This window comes from Pristiophorus japonicus, chromosome 16 (assembly GCF_044704955.1).
Source record: "Pristiophorus japonicus isolate sPriJap1 chromosome 16, sPriJap1.hap1, whole genome shotgun sequence".
Classification (NCBI taxonomy): Eukaryota; Metazoa; Chordata; class Chondrichthyes; family Pristiophoridae; genus Pristiophorus; species Pristiophorus japonicus.
In genome coordinates this window covers 127,112,005-127,134,812 of record NC_091992.1, presented here as the reverse complement: position 1 = coordinate 127,134,812, position 22,808 = coordinate 127,112,005, and the positions used below count along the sequence as shown (strand labels likewise).

Genomic DNA, 22,808 nt, shown 5'->3' with positions numbered 1-22,808 from the left:
CCTTCGGGGGCCGGGGGGGTTAGCGCCCAGCACGGACCCCAACCCGCGGAATCGCCCTTCCCGTCCCTCTACGGAAGTCCGTAGCGCAATCGCGTGAGCTCCACTTCCTTTGGGGGCGGGTCTCGGGGCGGGGGGGGGGAGGGAAGCGTAGCCCTGACGGCTTCAAACCCCCCCCTCCACCCCCTTCGATTAAGAGGGGGGGGGGGGGTGTCGCTGGGCATGGCCGCTAATGGCCTCCACTGGGGCAGCGTGGGACCGAGGTCAGCAGCCCAGCGCCCAAGCCGGAGGGCCGTGCTGCATCGACGGAGGCCCGGACCACGCCCACACTCGATGAGCCGACCAAACAAAGATGGCGGCCCGGGGCGCACCCGCGCCCCGCCCCTTTAACGAGAGCCCCGAGAGCAGACGCCGGCCAGCTTCGCGGACCGCGAGGCGGTATCTATCTCCCCCCCCCCCCCCCACGGGGTGTCGTGGGGGGCGATGACATCATCGCTGGTCGCAGCTGCCCGGGAGGCTAACCGCGGGAGGCTGCGGCGTTGCCGTGGCAAGCGCCTCCACAAACTCCCGGGAGGCGGTAGGCTCCTCCGGGGCCCGGGATCTGCCCACTTTGCCCTCCGAGAATGTTCCTAAGAACCTGCTCAGCGATGAGCGAGCGGCTCGTTCCACACCTCAAATACCTGCAAGACAGACTTCAGTACCGCTTCTTTTATTAATTATAAAAATAAAATTGGGAAACTCCAGGTCAATTTGGCAATATACTTCCCCTGATTACGTCTCCCTAACTAAGCAGTGGAGTAGCTCCCTTTAACAAGGTACGGTGGCAGAGTGGTTCTGTTACTGGACCAGTAATCCAGAGCCCTGGACTAATGATCCAGAGGCAGCTGGGGAATTTAGGGCAGGAAATCTACCGCCCTTACCCAGTCTGGCCGACGTGACTCCAGATCCCACGGCAATGTGGTTGATTCTTAACTGCCCCTCAGCTGTATTCAGGGCCACCTTCTCAATGGCAATTAGGGATGGGCAATAAATGCCGGCCTTGCCAGCCATACCCACATCCCACGAACAGGGGAGGAAAAAAAAAAGCAAAAACTAAAAAAAGGTCTAAAATTTCATAGACCAGCAGCTCAATAAAAATATAGGCACAGATTTGTTTTACGTCTCCCAACATGGGACATTGAAATGGCACAGCACGTGTGAGGGGGAAGGGTCAACAAAGTAACGCGCGTTTATTTCAATAAATTCTTGTTCCAGAAGGCGGTGTGCTGGGATTTAATTCCCTTCTTCACCTCCCTGACCCCATACCGACACAACCGAGAGGCGGCCAGCAATGTCTGCAGTAGTTAGGCTGAGGGGGGCATTGGGGCGAGGGAGGCCCGACTCCTCCTCACTCAACCTGCCCCGCCCCTCCCCCGTCTCGCTGGCGGGGGAGGGGACACCTTTGCCGGGCAGCAAATGGCTGGGCTGAAGATTCTAGAACCGTTCCCCACCCCACCCATGGCACGTCGCACCCCTGTGCTCGGTCCAGCTCATGGAGTCACTGACCGGTGCGCAGGAAAACGGCCGGATCCAACGAGGAGCGGGATGGGTCGGCTCACGAGGGCGGGAAAGGGACCCACTCGCAAGACTGAAAGCCCTCCCAGACTTTATACTCATGGGAGAGGAATTGTAAACTCTAAACCCACCGTGGGATTCTTCCCTTTAAGAAAATAATTTGCCTGAACACAGACATGTAGCAATAGCGGGGCTCGCGGTGCACCGGTACACGGGGTGACGGGGCTCGCGGTGCACCGGTACACGGGGTTCACAGTCTGTCCTACAGAAGGGAGAATGGGGCTCACAGTCCGTCCTACAGAAGGGACAGTGGGGCTCACAGTCCGTCCTACAGAAGGGACAGTGGGGCTCCCAGTCCGTCCTACAGAAGGGACAGTGGGGCTCCCAGTCCGTCCTACAGAAGGGACAGTGGGGCTCCCAGTCCGTCCTACAGAAGGGAGAGTGGGGCTCACAGTCCGTCCTACAGAAGGGAGAGTGGGGCTCACAGTCCGTCCTACAGAAGGGAGAGTGGGGCTCACAGTCCGTCCTACAGAAGGGAGAGTGGGGCTCACAGTCCGTCCTACAGAAGGGAGAGTGGGGCTCACAGTCCGTCCTACAGAAGGGAGAGTGGGGCTCACAGTCCGTCCTACAGAAGGGAGAGTGGGGCTCACAGTCCGTCCTACAGAAGGGAGAGTGGGGCTCACAGTCCGTCCTACAGAAGGGAGAGTGGGGCTCACAGTCCGTCCTACAGAAGGGAGAGTGGGGCTCACAGTCCGTCCTACAGAAGGGAGAGTGGGGCTCACAGTCCGTCCTACAGAAGGGAGAGTGGGGCTCACAGTCCGTCCTACAGAAGGGAGAGTGGGGCTCACAGTCCGTCCTACAGAAGGGAGAGTGGGGCTCACAGTCCGTCCTACAGAAGGGAGAGTGGGGCTCACAGTCCGTCCTACAGAAGGGAGAGTGGGGCTCACAGTCCGTCCTACAGAAGGGAGAGTGGGGCTCACAGTCCGTCCTACAGAAGGGAGAGTGGGGCTCACAGTCCGTCCTACAGAAGGGAGAGTGGGGCTCACAGTCCGTCCTACAGAAGGGAGAGTGGGGCTCACAGTCCGTCCTACAGAAGGGAGAGTGGGGCTCACAGTCCGTCCTACAGAAGGGAGAGTGGGGCTCACAGTCCGTCCTACAGAAGGGAGAGTGGGGCTCACAGTCCGTCCTACAGAAGGGAGAGTGGGGCTCACAGTCCGTCCTACAGAAGGGACAGTGGGGCTCCCAGTCCGTCCTACAGAAGGGACAGTGGGGCTCACAGTCCGTCCTACAGAAGGGAGAGTGGGGCTCACAGTCCGTCCTACAGAAGTGGGCGATGGGTGCTCCACAGTTGGCTCACTAGGAAGGGGTAGGGAGCCTCACATTTCGCAGTGTAGCGAGGTTTAATGGATGTTGATGACCAATGATTGGGGCCCCTGTGTCTTTGGCAGCGGGGCTCAGAGAGGGAACAACGTCATCAAATTTAATTTATCGCAGAGAAATGTGGTTCGTTCAGGAGGAAGGCCAGCCAGTGATGGACAGTCACGGTGAGCGGGCGAGGCAGTGAGTGCCAACTTCATGTCAGCACCGCAATCCCAAAGTGAGTCCGCAACTGCTCCAGGAACATGAAGGTCAGGACCGTCTGAGGCACCAATCGGATCCCAGCCGGGACGCAGCCCTGGAACAGGAGAGGCGCGCGTTAGGGTCGGACAATACGGAACGTCAATTCGCGTCAACAAAGGGTGGGTGTGGCCCCAGAGAATCCCTGCACTGGCTGGGGTCAGACTGAGACAGAGCAGGATGGCCCAGCATCCCCCCTAACCTCCCACACCCCTCCCCGGCCTCCCTCTCCCGCTCCCCGGCCCAACCCGCTCGATCGGCACCCCATCCACCACCTTAAACACTCACTCCCTCCACCACCGGCGCCCCCTGGCTGCAGTGTGTACCATCGACAAGATGCACTGCAGCAACTCGCCAAGGCTTCTTCGGCAGCACCTCCCAAACCCGCGACCTCTACCGCCTAGAAGGACAAGGGCAGCAGGCGCATGGGAACACCACCACCTCCACGTTCCCCTCCCAGTCACACACCATCCTGACTTGGAAATATATCGGCCGTTCCTTCATCGTCACTGGGTCACAATCCTGGAACTCCCTCCCCAACAGCACTGTGGGAGCACCTTCACCACACGGACTGCAGCGGTTCAAGGCGGCTCACCACCACCTTCTCAAGGGCAATTAGGGATGGGCAATAAATGCCGGCCTTGCCAGCGACGGCCACATCCCAGGAATGAATTTTTTTTTTTTAAGTTATTAATTTTTTTAAAGTTTTAATTTTCTCCCTAACCTACCCCCACGACGGACACAGGCTGTGGCCGACTGCACTGGGCCAGTCTATCTATCTTGCAATCTACACGTTGGAGTTCAGCAACACTGCGAGACCTGCCCAGGCCCTCCGTCTGTCTGTCTGTCCCTGCATCCTTCCCCCCCTCCATCCACTGGGGGGAAATGGCCGGGCTCCGATCCATCCAATCAAGATCAGGAGCCTATCCCGAGGGCAATTGTGGGCACAATCCCGTCTCTAATACAGCACAGAATTGACCCACAGATTAGAGTCTGCACCTCACCTTGTAGAAGCCAAGAGGACCCAGTCGAGCAGTCTCTGACACACAATGCCACACACCCTGGGGAAACAGAGAGTATAGTGACCGACAGGTAGGTGTGTGTGCGCGCGTGTGTGTGTTCGCGCATGTGTCTGTGCTCGCGCGGGTCTGTGTTCGCACGTCGGTGCACGAGTGCGTCAGCGCCCGCGTGCGTTTGCACGCACGCGTTTTGCATGCGCTTCCTCGCCCGGATGAAACCACTCATGGCAGTACCTCTCGGCTGAACATGTTCTCTCCCGGGACAGTAACGCTTCCCTCGGTCTCCCCACCGTCCGCAGGCTTTGAAACTCACGCCTGGGGTCACTAGCCGCTGCTACTTGCTTTAAACTCATCTTCCCGCTCACTGTTTTCCCAAACCTGGGCACAACTGGCCTTGACCCTTGACCCTAACTCCCTTAGTAAACGGAGCTATATTTGAGCCCAGACGCGGCCCGTGCTCCCTGTGCGCGATGTCGCTGCCCCCTCGGGTCCAACGATCAATATTCCTTTGATGTGTTAACACGCCTCGGACAGTTAAAGTTACCCAACCGCCGGCTAAAGTGACCCCCGTACAAATAACCGCAGCCCAGGTCTCCCCTCCCCAGGCTGCTGAATCCGGGCAGTTGCCATGGAAGCCAGAGCTGTGCAATGGGCCGCGCGGGTCGGTCGCAGCGACCGGAACGTTCCGGCACAACACCGAGCGAGAGTCGCGGGATTTCATCCCTTACCCGATATTCTCCTTTAGAATTCATTAGCCGGGTCTTTAAAACATCCAGCGGTTGGCATAAAAACGTGGCACAGCCACCCTACAGACCAACGGAACATGGAGTCAGACACGGGCACTGCAGTTCGAGCGCGCGAGAGAGAGCGAGCGAGAGAGCGAGCGCGAGAGCGAGCGCGAGAGCGGAGAGAGAGCGCGAGAGAGAGAGAGAGAGAGAGAGGAGAGACGAGAGAGAGAGAGAGAGAGAGAGAGAGAGAGAGAGAGAGAGAGAGAGAGAGAGAGAGAGAGAGAGCGCGAGAGAGAGAGAGAGAGAGAGAGAGAGAGAGAGGGAGAGAGAGAGAGAGAGAGAGAGAGAGAGAGAGAGAGCGCGAGAGAGAGAGAGCGCGAGAGAGAGCGCGAAAAAGTATGCAACAGACAGCAAGAGCAACTGATGCATGCACACACCCCCACACAGTGAGACTCACACCCGCGCGCACACAATGCAGCGTGCAAACAGGAGGGGAATAAAAGTTCAAAAGAACTTGACTCAAAGAGGATGTAGAAAACGGCACTTACAGCAATAAAGCTGGAGAGGAAGTGGGTGAGAATGTTGTCGGACATGAATCCCGTGCTGAGGACCAGCTGTTTCGCCTGATCGTAACAGGCGAGCTGTGGGAGAAAGACAAGACATGTTCACCCGTGTAACCCCCTCGCCGCCTCAGGGAGGCCGTCACTGCCAACACAACTCGCTGCCCGAAACACCGACAACACATCAGGACATTGTGTCAGATTATTATTATTATTATTATTGTGTGTATTAAATGGCTCCAATCTCCCTCAATTGTAAGTTTGCCACTGAAGTGAAGAATCCCACTGCCCCGTGTGGTGGTTGGGAGACTCTCTGCTCCCACAGGACCAGCTCCTGACCATGGCCACAGCACCAGAGGTGAGCTTCCAACAATTTATTCTTGTGCCATGTCATCACTGGCAAGGCCGGCATTTATTGCCCACCCCTCGATGCCCCAGGAGCAGGCGATCGATCCACTTTCCTTGAACCGCTGCAGTCCCGCGCCGGGGGGGGGGGGGGCATATTTTTGTGGTGGTTCGATGCATTGCTTGGCCAACCCGAGAACCAACCACATTGCTGTGGGTCTGCCGCCACCTACAGGCCTCCCCGGGTAAGGGCGGCATGGCAAAAAAAACAAAAATCACACCATGGCCCCGAAATTGCGGCATCTCTGGGAGCGTACGGTGTGTGTGGCCCCGCAATAAGTAGGCGCCTGAACCTGGCACTGGTGATGTGTCAAAATATCTGGTGGTGGATTGCAGGCCTCCCCGGGAGAAGGGCCTTCGCGGGCCAGGATTTGGGCCGTTTGTCCGTCAAACTCTTACGCCTGGTAAAAGCGTACGGTCTGCTTTTAGCAGTGCAAGGGTTTTAAACAATGTTACTACTTATTTTTATATTAAAAATCCTATGAAGGCAAATTTATTTAACACTACTAAAACTTTTTTTTTTAAATTTCAAAAAAAATAAATTTCTCTGTTAATTTAATGCAATTTCTATTCATTTTTTTTTTATAAAGTGAAGTGTTTGTTTTAAATGTGTGTTTTATTTGATTTTGGGGTATTCTCATCGACACTACTCAAAGCGGCCATTACTGTGAATGAGAATACTACACCGTGATTGGTGGACCAGGCCCACGTGATCCCAGGATGCCCCATACACTCCTGGGACACATGGGCCTCTGCGCTGGGCTTGCTAGGCCACAGAGCACGAGTGTTCGGCCCTCCGCGACCAGCAGGTACTTTCGTAAAAATATTTTTGTCCGAGGCAGCCGCCCGCAATTTCTGCTGAACCGTATTGGGTTGGACGATAATCCGACAGCTTCATGGTTACTTTTACTGATACCCACGTTCTAATTACGTTTTGGTTTCCATATTTACGAAAGGATACACTTGCTTTGGAGGCAGTTCAGAGAAGGTTCACTCGGTTGATTCCGGGGATGAGGGGGTTGACTTATGAGGAAAGGTTGAGTAGGTTGGGCCTCGACTCATTGGAAGTCAGAAGAATGAGAGGTGATCTTATCGAAACGTGTAAGATTACGAGGGGGCTTGACAAGGTGGATGCAGAGAGGATGTTTCCACTGGTGGGGGAGACTAGAACTAGAGGGCATGATCTTAGAGTAAGGGGCCACCCATTTAAAACAGAGACGAGGAGAAATTTCTTCTCTGAGGGTTGTGGATCTGTGGAATTCGCTGCCTCAGAGAGCTGTGGAAGCTGGGACATTGAATACATTTAAGACAGAGAGGGACAGTTTCTTAAACGATAAGGGGATAAGGGGTTATGGGGAGCGGGCGGGGAAGTGGACCAGAGTCTAGGATCGGATCAGCCATGAACGTATTAAATGGTGGAGCAGTCTCGAGGGGCCGTATGGCCTGCTCCTATTTATGTTATTATGTTAAATTCTCAACGCTGACATGGGCGGAGGGGTGGATTTGAACTGGCATTCCCTCAATCATTAGACTGGTAACGTTATCACGAGCTTACTGTACCCTGGGGGAGACGGTGAGCTGTTAATTCAGCACCCGGCCCCTCAATGGGGTGGGGGAAATCCTGGCACAGGGGCTCTCTTCCCTTGCATTCACACAAGCCACCGGTTTAAGGCTGCAGCAAGGCCGAGGCCTGGGGGCAGAGTGGCTCCCCGCCCGCTCACCCTCGGGCATAGTGGACTCAGTCAATAAAAAAAATATATATATAAAATGAGGGAAGAAATAAATGAACGACTGGTTTTAAACCCACGTCGCAAACACAACTGCACATGTCCTGCTCACGGACAAAATGGAGGATGCGGCCTACCTGTCCGATGGTAACGAGAACCCCTCTGCTAGAGGCCATGGTCGCTCCAGAGAACAGCTTCCTCAGGCCCTCTGCGGAAGGAGAGGCAGCCACGTTAGTAACTTCACAAAACACACAGGACGTAGCGCGCTCAGTGGGTCACAGCTGACCCGGTTGCCGCAGGTCACTTCCAAACTACCTGGAAGGCAGCGCTGGTTCAGCTAGGCCCGGTCCCTATGGCAACAGCTCAGAAAGAGCCGGAGCCGGATTGGTCCCAGCAACTGAGTGCCGAAACAGCAGCTCGCTCACCGTGCTCGGCCCTGTGTGGGGGATCCCCAAACCCCTACTCTACACGCACAGTGCACCCTTGGGAGTTCCAGACCCCCACCACCATACTTTGGGTGAAAACATTTCTCCTCAAATCCCCTCTAAACCTCCTGCCATTTACTTCAAATCAATGCCTCCCCGGTAAGTCAGTGTCCCAGTGGGTAGCACCCTCACCTGGGAGTCCGAAGGTTGTGGGTTCAAGTCCCACCCCAGCGGCTGGAGCACGGACTCTAGGCTGACCACAGAATCATAGAAATTTACAGCACGGAAGGAGGCCATTTCGGCCCATCGCGCCCGTGCCGGCCGGCCAAGAGCTATCCAGCCTAATCCCACTTTCCAGATCTTGGTCTGTAGCCCCGCAGGATTCTCAGGAGCACATCCAAGTACTTTTTAAATGCTATGAGGGTTTCTGCCTTGACCACCCTTTCAGGCAGTGAGTTCCAGAGCCTCACCATCATCTGGGTGAAGAAATATCCCCACTAAGCCTTCTACCACTTACTTTAAATCTATGCCCCCTGGTTATTGACCCCTCTGCTAAGGGAAATAGGTCCTTCCTATGTGCACTATCCAGGCCCCTCATAAGGTCACCCCTCGGCCTCCTCTGCTCCAAAGAAAACAACCCCAGCCTATCCAATCTTTCCTCATAGCTAAAATTCTCCAGTCCAGGCAACATCCTCGTAAATTTCTTATACCCTCTCCAGTGCAATCACATCCTTCCTGTAATGCGGTGACCAGAACTGCACGCAGTACTCCAGCTGTGGCATAACCGGTGTTTTATACAGTTCAAGCATAACCCCCTACTCTCGTACTCTTATGCCTCGGCTAATAAAGGCAAGCATTCCGTATGCTTTCTTAACCACCTTATCTACCTGGCCTGCTACCTTCAGGGATCTGTGGACCTGCACTCCCAGGTCCCTCTGTTCCTCTACACTTCTCTGTGTCCTACAATTTAATGTGTATTCCCTTTCCTTGTTAGCTCTCCCCAAATGCATTACCTCACACTTCTCTGGATTGAATTCCATTTGTCACCTGCCATTGATATCCTCCTGCAGTCTACAGTTTTCTTCATTATCAACCACACGGCTTTTTGTATCATCTGCAAACTTCTTAATCATTCTCCCTATATTCAAGTCTAGATCATTGATGTATATCACAAAAAGCAAGGGACCCAGTACTGAGCCCTGCGGAACCCCACTGGAAACAGCCTTCCAGTCACAAAAACACCCATCAACCATTACCCTTTGCTTCCTGCCTCGGAGCCAATTTTGGATCCAACTTGCCACTTTGCCCTGGATCCCATGGGCTTTTACTTTCTTGACCAGTTTGCCAGGTGGGATCTTATCAAAAGCCTTGCTAAAATCCATATACACACTGTCATTCGCACTACCCTGACCCTCCTTGTTACCACCTCAAAAAATTCTATTAAGTTAGTCCAACACGACCTTCCTGTAATAAATCTATGCTGACTGTCCTTGATTAATCAGTATCCAAAATGAAGATTAATCCTGTCCAATAATTATCCCACCACTGAGGTTAGGCTATAATTACTCGGTCTATCCCTTTCTCCCGTTTTTAAACAACGGTCCAACATTAGCAGTCCTCTGGCACCACACCTGTAGCCAGAGAGGATTGGAAAATGATGGTCAGAGCCTCTGCTATTTCCTCTTCTGCTTCACTCAACAGCCTGGGATACATTGCATCCGGACCTGGGGGATGTATCCACTTTCAAAGATGCAAAACCCCTTAATACCTTCTCTCTCACTATGTTTATTTCATCCAATATTTCACACTCCTCCTCCCATTGCGAGGTCTGCATCGCCCCTCTCGTGAAAACAGACGCAAAGTATTCATTAAGAACCATAGCCACATCTTCCGCCTCCACACAGGTTACCTTTAATGATTTATAATAGGCCATACTCTTTCTTTAGTTATCCTCTTGCTCTTAATATATTTATAAAACATCTTTGGGTTTTCCTTGATTTTACTTGGCAATATTTTTTCATGCTCTCTCTTTGCTTTCCTAATTTCCCCCCGGACTTTCTATACTCCGAGGGTTTCTGCAGTATTTAGCCCTCAGTATCTGTCCGAAGTCTCCCTTTTTTCCTTTACCCTACCCTGTAGGTCCCTAGACATCCAGGGGCTCTAGATTGGTTAGTCCCACCCTTTTTCTTCAAGGGAACATACTTGCTCTGCCCCCTCACTATCTCCTCCGTGACTGCCTCCCATCGCTCTGTCACTGGTTTACCTTCAAGTAGCTGTTTCCAGTCCACTTTGGCTAAATCACATCTCAGTTTAGTAAAATTACCTTTTCCCCCCAATTGAGAACTTTTACTCCAGGTCGATCTTTGTCCTTTTCCATAACTATCCTAAATCTAATTGAATTATGGTCACTAGCACCAAAATGCTCTCCCACTGATACCCCTTCCACCTGCCCCTCTTCATTTCCAAAAACCAAATCCAGAACCGCCCCCTCTCTCGTTGGGCTTGCTACGTACTAGCTAAAAAAGTTTTCCTGAATGAAGTACAAGAATTCTTCTCCCTCTATACCTGTCACACTAATTCTATCCCAGTTACTGTTAGGGTAGTTGAAATCCCCGACTATTACTGCCCTGTTGTTTTTTTTCACTTCAGACATTTGACGACATATTTGCTCTATCTCCCTCTGATTGTTTGGGGGTCTGTAGTACACTCCCAACAGTGTGACTGCCCCTTTTCTGTTCTTTAGTTCAACCCATATGGCCTCATTTGATGATCCTCCTAACATATCATCCCTCCTCACAGCTGTAATAGTTTCTTTAATCAATCACTCCCATGCAGTGCTGAGGAAGTGCTGCACTGTCGGAGGTGCCGTCTTTCAGAGGAGACGTTAAACTCGGGTCCCGCCTGCTCTCACTCAAAAGATCACACGGCATTACTTCGAAGAAATGTTCTCCCCGGTGTCCTGGCCAATATTTATCTCTCGATCACATCACTAAGACAGATCATCTGGTCACTATCACATTGCTGTTTGTGGGAGCTTGCTGTGTGCAAATTGGCTGCCTGCATTTGCCACAGTACAACAGTGACTACACTCCAAAAGTACTTCATTGGCTGTAAAGCGCTTTGGGACTTCCAGAGGTCTAGAAATGCCCTATATAAACGGAAGTCTCTTTCTTTCTTTCCTGGGTATCGGGTTACATCGATTCTTTTCTTTTTATATTAAGGCGAGTTGTGTCGGAGAACAAAGACTTTGCTCATCCAGCAGCTGTCCCTCTGCAGTACAACCCGTGGGATCAGGTGCACAGGATCAGGCCATTCGGCCCCTCGAGCTCGTTCCGCCATTCGATTAGACCATGGCTGTTCTGTACCTCAGCTCCAGTCACACACCTTTTCCCCCATAGCCCTTACCCAACAAAATATAGCGATCTCAGTCTTGACCCAACATCTACAGCCTTTGGGGGGAAGGGGTGTTTGTTCCAGGTTTCCACTGCCCTTTGTGTGAAGAAGCGTTTCCCCCCTGAACAGCCTGGCTCCTTGTTCTGGCTTCCCCCACCAGAGGGAAGAGTTTCATCCATCGGCCCGATCGAATCCTTTAATCATCTTAAACATCTCAATTAGATCATCGCTTAATCTTCTAAATTCAAGGCAATACAAGCCTAGTCTGCGCAGCCTGTGATTCTGGTGGATCAGTGCTGTACTCTGAGCCGCATAAGGGAAACAAAAGAAAAGACAGACTTGCATTTATATAGCGCCTTTCACAACAGCCGGGCGACTCAAAGCACTTTACAGCCAATGAAGTACTTTTGGAGTGTAGTCACTGTTGTAATGTGGGAAACGCAGCATCCAATTTGCGCACAGCAAGCTCCCACACACAGCCATGTGATAATGACCAGATCATCTTTTAGTGATGTTGATTGAGGGATAAATATTGGCCAGGACACTGGGGATAACTCCCCTGCTCTTCTTCAAAATAGTACCATGGGATCTTTTACATTCACCTGAGAGCAGACGGGGCCTCGGTTTAACCTCTCATCCGAAAGACGGCACCTCCGACAGTGCGGCGCTCCCTCAGCACTGCACTGGGAGTGTCAGCCGAGATTTTTGTGCTCAAGTCCCTGGAGTGGGACTCGACCCCACGATCTTCTGAGATTATGAGGACAGGTGACCAAAAGCTTGGTCGAAGAGGTCGGTTTTAAGGAGCGCCTTAACAGAGAAGAGAGAGAGAGAGAGAGAGAGAGAGAGAGAGAGAGAGAGAGGTGTAGAGGTTCAGGCAGGGAGTTCCAGAGCAGAGGGCCCAGGCAGCTGAAGGCACGGCCACCGATGATGGAGCGATTAAAATCAGGGATATGCAAGAGGTCAAAATTGGAGGAGCGCAGAGATCTGAGAGGGAGGATACAGGGATGAGAGGGAGGATACAGGGATGAGAGGGAGGATACAGGGATGAGAGGGAGGATACAGGGATGAGAGGGAGGATACAGGGATGAGAGGGAGGATACAGGGATGAGAGGGAGGATACAGGGATGAGAGGGAGGATACAGGGATGAGAGGGAGGATACAGGGATGAGAGGGAGGATACAGGGATGAGAGGGAGGATACAGGGATGAGAGGGAGGATACAGGGATGAGAGGGAGGATACAGGGATGAGAGGGAGGATACAGGGATGAGAGGGAGGATACAGGGATGAGAGGGAGGATACAGGGATGAGAGGGAGGATACAGGGATGAGAGGGAGGATACAGGGATGAGAGGGAGGATACAGGGATGAGAGGGAGGATACAGGGATGAGAGGGAGGATACAGGGATGAGAGGGAGGATACAGGGATGAGAGGGAGGATACAGGGATGAGAGGGAGGATACAGGGATGAGAGGGAGGATACAGGGATGAGAGGGAGGATACAGGGATGAGAGGGAGGATACAGGGATGAGAGGGAGGATACAGGGATGAGAGGGAGGATACAGGGATGAGAGGGAGGATACAGGGATGAGAGGGAGGATACAGGGATGAGAGGGAGGATACAGGGATGAGAGGGAGGATACAGGGATGAGAGGGAGGATACAGGGATGAGAGGGAGGATACAGGGATGAGAGGGAGGATACAGGGATGAGAGGGAGGATACAGGGATGAGAGGGAGGATACAGGGATGAGAGGGAGGATACAGGGATGAGAGGGAGGATACAGGGATGAGAGGGAGGATACAGGGATGAGAGGGAGGATACAGGGATGAGAGGGAGGATACAGGGATGAGAGGGAGGATACAGGGATGAGAGGGAGGATACAGGGATGAGAGGGAGGATACAGGGATGAGAGGGAGGATACAGGGAGGATACAGGGATGAGGCCATGGAGGGATTTGAAAACAAGGATGACAATTTTAAACACTGGCTCGCTACGTTGACTGAGTTTTAAGTTGGTCTCAGTAAGCCCGACAGGCAGGGAGTGGAAACGTTGCTCATCGCTCCACTCCACCTTGTCCGAGGCTGATGGCTGTACAGGTGCCCCCCCTCACCCCCCACTCGGAGAAGGTGGCTCTCAGCGTCAATCTGCGCAGGGGTTCACGACCCCAGCCGCCGGGACAGCAGCGTTCATCGTTGGCCTTCCGTTTGGTCTGGGGTTGGGAGATGGGCAACAAAAACAATAGATCCGGAGTCCCGTTTCTGATCCAGCGAAACCCCCCCTGGCCCAGAAAGACAAGGGTGTGTGGACCCCGGGGCTAGAGTACCGACAGTCACATGGCCCGAGCAGTCACATGGTCTGCCAACACTCACCCATTAGCTTCATGCCCGAGAAATAAGAGGCCTTCAGGAAAAATAAGGGAACGCGGAGAGGGGAGGCTGGCGAGCTCGCGGGGAGTTACCCCGCGAGCTCCGTGTGTAGCATCACCCGGGGATCCAGTCGAATGGCCGGCGGCCTTTAGCTCGGAGGGTGTTTTGCAGAGACAGACCGCGGGGCAGCTTACCTTCCTGGAACACCCGATAAATCCCATCCAGCGCGTGCTTGTAGCTGCAGAAGGAGCAGAGAGGGAGAGCAGTGAGCACACAGGACAACATGGCAAAACCAGGGGCCGGCTCCGGCCAAACAGAACCGCTCCCCCACACACACTCCAAGGGTCAACAGGCCAGCAGTGCCCCCACCCACCCACAACAGCACCCCCACCCCTACACACACGGCCACGCCACACAACACCACCTCCCCCCCAGCACCCCCGCACACGCCTCCTCCCCTCCCGAAAGCGCACCAACCCCCCCCCCGCACACACCCCTGCCCCCCCCCCGCCACACACACACACCCCACTGCCCCCCACACACACACACACTCCCACTGCCCCCCCACACACCGCTGCCCCCCGCCTCCCACACACACACCCCCGCCCCCCACACACACACACACCTGCCCCCCACACACACACACACCTGCCCCACCCACACACACACACACCTGCCCCCCCCACACACACACCTGCCCCCCACACACACACACACCCCAGCCCCCCACACACACACACCCCAGCCCCCCACACACACACACCCCAGCCCCCCACACACACACACCCCAGCCCCCCACACACACACACACCCCAGCCCCCCACACACACACACACCCCAGCCCCCCACACACACACACCCCAGCCCCCCACACACACACACCCCAGCCCCCCACACACACACACCCCAGCCCCCCACACACACACACCCCAGCCCCCCACACACACACACACCCCAGCCCCCCACACACACACACCCCAGCCCCCCACACACACACACCCCAGCCCCCCACACACACACACACACCCCAGCCCCCCACACACACACACACACCCCAGCCCCCCACACACACACACACACCCCAGCCCCCCACACACACACACACACCCCTGCCCCCCACACACACACACACCCCAGCCCCCCACACACACACACACACACACCCCTGCCCCCCACACACACACACACCCCTGCCCCCCACACACACACACACCCCTGCCCCCCACACACACACACACCCCTGCCCCCCACACACACACACACACCCCTGCCCCCCACACACACACACACACACCTGCCCCCCACACACACACACACACCCCTGCCCCCCACACACACACACACACCCCTGCCCCCCACACACACACACACACCCCTGCCCCCCACACACACACACACACCCCTGCCCCCCACACACACACACACACCCCTGCCCCACACACACACACACACACCCCTGCCCCACACACACACACACACACCCCTGCCCCCCACACACACACACACCCCTGCCCCACACACACACACACACACCCCTGCCCCCCACACACACACACACCCCTGCCCCCCACACACACACACACACACCTGCCCCCCACACACACACACACACCCCTGCCCCCCACACACACACACACACCCCTGCCCCCCACACACACACACACACCCCTGCCCCCCACACACACACACACACCCCTGCCCCCCACACACACACACACACCCCTGCCCCCCACACACACACACACACCCCTGCCCCCCACACACACACACACACCCCTGCCCCCCACACACACACACACACCCCTGCCCCCCACACACACACACACACCCCTGCCCCCCACACACACACACACACACACCCCTGCCCCCCACACACACACACCCCTGCCCCCCACACACACACACACCCCTGCCCCCCACACACACACACACCCCTGCCCCCCACACACACACACACCCCTGCCCCCCACACACACACACACCCCTGCCCCCCACACACACACACACCCCTGCCCCCCACACACACACACACACACCCCTGCCCCCCACACACACACACACACACCCCTGCCCCCCACACACACACACACCCCTGCCCCCCACACACACACACACCCCTGCCCCCCACACACACACACACCCCTGCCCCCCACACACACACACACCCCTGCCCCCCACACACACACACACCCCTGCCCCCCACACACACACACACACACACACACACACACCCCTGCCCCCACACACACACACACACCCCTGCCCCCCACACACACACACACACCCCTGCCCCACACACACACACACCCCTGCCCCACACACACACCCCTGCCCCCCACACACACACACACACCCCTGCCCCCCACACACACACCCCTGCCCCCCACACACACACACACACCTGCCCCCCACACACACACACACACACACACACCTGCCCCCCACACACACACACACACACACACCCCTGCCCCCCACACACACACACACACACCCCTGCCCCCCACACACACACACACACCCCTGCCCCCCACACACACACACACACCCCTGCCCCCCACACACACACACACACCTGCCCCCCACACACACACACACACACACCCCTGCCCCCCACACACACACACACCCACCCACCCCTGCCCCCCACACACACACACACCCACCCACCCCTGCCCCCCACACACACACACACACCCACCCCTGCCCCCCACACACACACACACACCCACCCCTGCCCCACACACACACACACACCCCTGCCCCACACACACACACACACACACACACCCCTGCCCCACACACACACCCCTGCCCCACACACACACACACACACACACCCCTGCCCCACACACACACACACACACACACCCCTGCCCCACACACACACACACACACACACCCCTGCCCCACACACACACACACACACACACCCCTGCCCCACACACACACACACACCCCTGCCCCCCACACACACACACACACCCCTGCCCCCCACACACACACACACACACACCCCTGCCCCCCACACACACACACACACACACCCCTGCCCCCCACACACACACACACACACACCCCTGCCCCCCACACACACACACACACACACACCTGCCCCCCACACACACACACACACACACCCCTGCCCCACACACACACACACACACACACACACACACACACACCTGCCCCCCACACACACACACACACCCCTGCCCCACACACACACACACACACCCCTGCCCCCCCCACACACTGGGAAACACTCACTTTCTCCTCAGGTTGGCTGGAAGTTTCATATCGTTCTGCATCCTGGGAAGGAACAGAAATAAAGAAAGAGTCAGTTATAATCTCGCCCATCGCCCGACCTCGCCGCTCCCGGGGTGGTGGTGGGGGGTTGGGGCAGTGCCATTCCCTGCGACCAGGAACCTTCCAGCAATGCAGCCAGTGAGTGAAGCGAACTCCCTGCTCTGGGGCCTGTGATGGGCGGCTCTCGATGTTTCACTGTCCCGTTCCAGCAGTTCGAAGGGGCACCTGCAGGGGGCACTGCGGGTGGGGTTTGGGGCCCGGGGGCAGCTCCCAGGGACAGAGTGTCGGGGGAAGCCTCAGGGTTCGAGCAGTACGGAGCTCGGGGGCTGGGCGACAACAGCTCAAGGGCGGGCCGCGTCACAGGGCGGTTTGTGCGGGCGGGGAGTTTGAGCGCGGGCGGGACGATGGTGTGAGACCAGCGGTGCACGGCGCGGACACTGACCTGACATTTACCATATCGGCCGGCGTTCCGACAAATCCCCCGGCAAAACCTGTGGAAACAGAAGCTGCGGTTAAAGGGCCGGTGCGCACACTCTGCGGGTCTAAAGGGTCATGGTCCCTCCCCTGACACACACACCCCAGGTGCTGCACCCACACCACGCATATACACCAACTGCCCACGGGCACAGGCACAGAGACAGAGGGTGCAGACACAGAGACACACACACACACACACACACAGGTGTGCAGACACAGACACACACACACACACACAGGGATGCAGACACAGAGACACACACACACAGGTGTGCAGACACAGAGACACATGCACACACAGGGGTGCAGACACAGAGAGACACACGCACACACAGGGGTGCAGACACAGAGACACAGACACACAGGGGTGCAGACACAGACACACACACACAGGGGTGCAGACACAGAGACACAGAGACACACACACACAGGGGTGCAGACACAGAGAGAGAGACACACACACACAGGGGTGCAGACACAGAGAGACACATGCACACACAGGGGTGCAGACACAGAGACACAGACACACAGGGGTGCAGACACAGAGACACAGACACACAGGGGTGCAGACACAGACACACACACACAGGGGTGCAGACACAGAGACACAGAGACACACACACACAGGGGTGCAGACACAGAGAGAGAGACACACACACAGGGGTGCAGACACAGAGAGACACACGCACACACAGGGGTGCAGACACAGAGACACACACACACACAGGGGTGCAGACACAGAGAGACACACACACACACAGGGGTGCAGACACAGAGACACAGAGACACACACACACACAGGGGTGCAGACACAGAGAGACAGAGACACACACACACAGGGGTGCAGACACAGAGACACAGAGACACACACACACAGGGGTGCAGACACAGAGACACACAGACACACGGTCAGCCAATGCCAGATGCAGACAGACCTCCGAAAGCTCCCAGTAGAACTTTCTGATAAAAAGGGAGGGGTTGGTTATTTCCGCTGTTCAGCCTGTCCCTCGCGGTCTCGTAAATGGCGAATCGGGTCAGTGAGTATGTCATCTGCACAGAGAACAGAGGGAGACACAAAATGAGCACAGCTTGGAGCTTCCCCCGCTCCATCAATTACCCCCCACCCCCTCTCCTGGTGGGCACCTGGTTTTATCCGGGGTATTGATGTTGTGCTGAAGGGGAATTTCTGCAGTAACTCCCTGGAAATCAGCCTCCCTCTCCCAGGCTGTGTGAGGCCACCCTCTGCTGGAGAAGCCCAGGGCAGCACCTTCCAGCTGCCCTCAAACACCAAACACATCTTACCGAGCGGAGCTCCTTCACGGCAAACAAGCCAAAGGTGGGCAGCAGAAACGTTACAAGGACACCCTCAAAGCCTCCCTGGCAAAGTGCGACATCACCACTGACACCTGGGAGTCCCTGTCCTCTTCGAATCTCAACGCTGCGAGCATGAAGAGGTCAGACATAGGCAGCGGAAGGAGTGTGCGGTAAATCAGTCCCACCCCCCATTCCCCCGGCGAATGTCTGTCCCACCTGTGACAGGGTCTGTGGCTCTCGTGTTGGACTGTTCAGCCACCAAAGGACTCACTTTGGGAGTGGAAGCAAGTCTTCCTCGATTCTGAGGGACTGCCTATGAATGAGAGTTACAGGACATAGAACGTAGAGCAGAGAAACGGGCCATTTGGCCCAACCAGTCTGGGCTGCTGTTTATCTTCCACACGAATGGAAATGGGTACTTTTCAGAATGGCAGGCAGTGACTAGTGGGGTACCGCAAGGTTCTGTGCTGGGGCCCCAGCTGTTTACATTATACATTAATGATTTAGACGAGGGGATTAAATGTAGCATCTCCAAATTTGCGGATGACACTAAGTTGGCTGGCAGTGTGAGCTGCGAGGAGGATGCTATGAGGCTGCAGAGTGACTTTGGTAGGCATGGCAGATGAAGTATAATGTGGATAAATGTGAGGTTATCCACTTTGGTGATAAAAACAGAGAGACAGACTATTATCTGAATGGTGACAGATTAGGAAAAGGGAAGGTGCAACGAGACCTGGGTGTCATGGTACATCAGTCATTGAAGGTTGGCATGCAGGTACAGCAGGCGGTTAAGAAAGAAAATGGCATGTTGGCCTTCATAGCGAGGGGATTTGAGTACAGGGGCAGGGAGGTGTTACTACAGTTGTACAGGGCCTTGATGAGGCCACACTTGGAGTATTGTGTACAGTTTTTGTCTCCTAACTTGAGGAAGAACGTTCTTGCTATTGAGGGAGTGCAGCGAAGGTTCACCAGACTGATTCCCGGGATGGTGGGACTGACACATCAAGAAAGACTGGATCAACTGGGCTTGTATTCACTGGAGTTCAGAAGAATGAGAGGGGACCTCATAGAAACATTTAAAATTCTGACGGGTTTAGACAGGTTAGATGCAGGAAGAATGTTCCCAATGTTGGGGAAGTCCAGAACCAGGGGTCACAGTCTAAGGATAAGGGGTAAGCCATTTAGGACCGAGATAAGGAGAAACTTCTTCACCCAGAGAGTGGTGAACCTGTGGAATTCTCGACCACAGAAAGTTGTTGAGGCCAATTCACTAAATATATTCAAAAAGGAGTTAGATGTAGTCCTTACTACTCGGGGGATCAAGGGGTATGGCGAGAAAGCAGGAATGGGGTAGTGAAGTTGCATGTTCAGCCATGAACTCATTGAATGGCGGTGCAGGCTCGAAGGGCCGAATGGCCTACTCCTGCACCTATTTTCTATGTTTCTATGAGTCTCCTCTCATTCCACCCACTGTATCTCAGCATATCTTTCCGTTCCCTTTTCGCTCATGTACTCGTCCAGTCCCCTTTAGAAAACATGTATTGGCCTCAACCACTTCCTTACACGAGTACTTCATTGGCTGTAAAGCGCTTTCAGACTTCCTGAATTCGTGAAAGGCGCTATATAAATGCAGGTCTTTCTTTCCTGTGGTAACCGGCGCCACATTTTACACACACTCAGAGTGAAGACCTTTCTCCTCATGTCCCTGTTGGATGTATTAGTGACTATCTTGTATTCATGGCCCCCAGTTTTGGATCCTCCACAAGTGGAAACATTCTCTCCGCAGACACCCTGTCCGACCCGCTCACAATTGTAAAGCCCTCGGTCAGGTCTCCCAAGTCTTCTCTTTTCGAAAGAAAAAAGGCCCAACTGGTTCACTTTCCCCACAGCTGTAATCGCTCAGTTCTGGTCCCATCCTTGTGAAATCTTTGTTGCACTTTCCCCAGCGCTCCCATGTCCTTTTTATGGTGTGGCGCCCAGACTGTGCGCAGTGCCCTCAGTGCGGCCTGACCAGGGTCCGACACACCGTCAGCATAACTTCACCGCTTTTCAATTCTATACCCGAGAAATAAATCCCAGTGCTTTGCTGACCCGTGATGCTGCTTTCAATGATTTGTTCGCCTGTATCCCTGATCCCTTTGCTCCAATACCCCATCCAGGTGTAGGTGATGTTTCGCTTTACCAAATCACATCACCTCCTGTTTATCTATGTTAATTTATTTGCCACTTAACTGCCTAGTCTGCAAGACAGACAGAGAGAGAGAGAGAGACACAGACACAGAGAGAGAGAGAGAGAGAGAGAGAGAGAGACAGACAGACAGACAGAGAGAGAGAGACAGACACAGAGAGAGAGAGAGAGAGAGACAGACACAGAGAGAGAGAGAGAGAGAGACACAGACAGAGAGAGAGAGAGAGAGAGAGAGACACAGACACAGAGAGAGAGAGAGAGAGAGACACAGACACAGAGAGAGAGAGAGAGAGAGAGACAGACACAGAGAGAGAGAGAGAGAGACAGACACAGAGAGAGAGAGAGAGAGAGACAGACACAGAGAGAGAGAGAGAGACAGACACAGAGAGAGAGAGAGACAGAGAGAGAGAGAGAGAGACAGACACAGAGAGAGAGAGACAGACACAGAGAGAGAGAGACAGACACAGAGAGAGAGAGACAGACACAGAGAGAGAGAGAGACAGACACAGAGAGAGAGAGAGACAGACACAGAGAGAGAGAGAGACAGACACAGAGAGAGAGAGAGAGACAGACACAGAGAGAGAGAGAGAGACAGACACAGAGAGAGAGAGAGAGACAGACACAGAGAGAGAGAGAGAGACAGACACAGAGAGAGAGAGAGAGACAGACAGAGAGAGAGAGAGAGACAGACACAGAGAGAGAGAGAGACAGACACAGAGAGAGAGAGAGAGACAGACACAGAGAGAGAGAGAGAGACAGACACAGAGAGAGAGAGACAGACAGAGATTGAGTTATAAAGTGGCTCTGGGCTCAGCTCCCAGCAATGAATGGTGTTATTCAGGAATGTCAAACTCAGCAGTTTCGTAACAATCTCCTTGACAACAGTTCATTAAAAATCTTTAATGACATCAGCAGAGGTTCTCACTATTGACCCTCGAGAATAGATTCTACTGATGGTCCCTGGACTAATCAGCTCCCAATCCCCCGAACTCCCCCCTCGCCACTTCATCCCTTATTTAGACCTTAACCCTTGGTGTTCCTCACTCTCGGCTTCCCACCAAGCCCAACGCTGAATTTACTTACTATGATCACTGTTCCCAAGATGCTCCCCCTCCAACTGCGAGCTATTTCCGACTTGTTACTCAACACTGAATTTGGTGTTTGCTCCCTTATTGATATACTACTTTAGATTATTATCTTGGGTTGATTCAATAAATCCCCATGTTGCTAATATCTCTCCCGGTCTAAAAAGGGTAACGTTGCACGTGATCACCACCATTTTCTTTTTATAGATCTCCCCGATACGCATGTACAGACATTCCTCTGGTAAATATGGTCAGGTCTGTGAAATTCTCACCCAACCTTGCCTATTCTTCGAATCAGTGGTCCCACCTGCTTATTAAGCTCATTCGGTCATAATTGCGCCGTTTATTAATATTCCCCCACAGACATGATGGGTCGAATGGTCTTATTCCAGCCTGCAATCGTCTATACTTCTCTTTCCATCTTTGTAAAACCCTTGTATGCTGACATTATTCACTCCCAGTCTGGCCCAGGCCTCTGGTCATTGTTACCACATCAAAACGGTAGCATAGTGGTTATCTCACTGGGCCAGTAATCCAGAGCCTTGGACTAATGATCCGGAGACACAAGTTCATAATCCAACCACGGCAGCTGGGGAATTTAAATTCAGTGAGTTAAATAAAACGGTGTAACGTGACCATGAAACT

At 54.4% G+C, this 22,808-nt stretch overlaps 1 protein-coding gene across 2 annotated transcripts in view; it reads right to left on the bottom strand.

Annotated features, from left to right (window-relative positions):
• Positions 1–2,641: 2,641 nt before the first annotated feature.
• The window catches only part of LOC139227173 (mitochondrial dicarboxylate carrier-like), a 34,609-nt gene continuing 14,442 nt past the window's right edge, over positions 2,642–22,808 (bottom strand). For both annotated transcript variants that reach the window (XM_070858236.1, XM_070858237.1), the window contains 9 exons: positions 18,512–18,626; positions 17,542–17,590; positions 17,061–17,102; positions 13,985–14,028; positions 7,745–7,815; positions 5,464–5,556; positions 4,916–4,993; positions 4,173–4,229; positions 2,642–3,226 (listed from right to left, as the gene is read on the bottom strand). In XM_070858236.1, the coding sequence (XP_070714337.1) occupies positions 3,125–3,226; positions 4,173–4,229; positions 4,916–4,993; positions 5,464–5,556; positions 7,745–7,815; positions 13,985–14,028; positions 17,061–17,102; positions 17,542–17,590; positions 18,512–18,626 (651 nt within the window). In that variant the 3' untranslated portion in view covers positions 2,642–3,124. The remainder of the gene's footprint in view (positions 3,227–4,172; positions 4,230–4,915; positions 4,994–5,463; positions 5,557–7,744; positions 7,816–13,984; positions 14,029–17,060; positions 17,103–17,541; positions 17,591–18,511; positions 18,627–22,808) is intronic.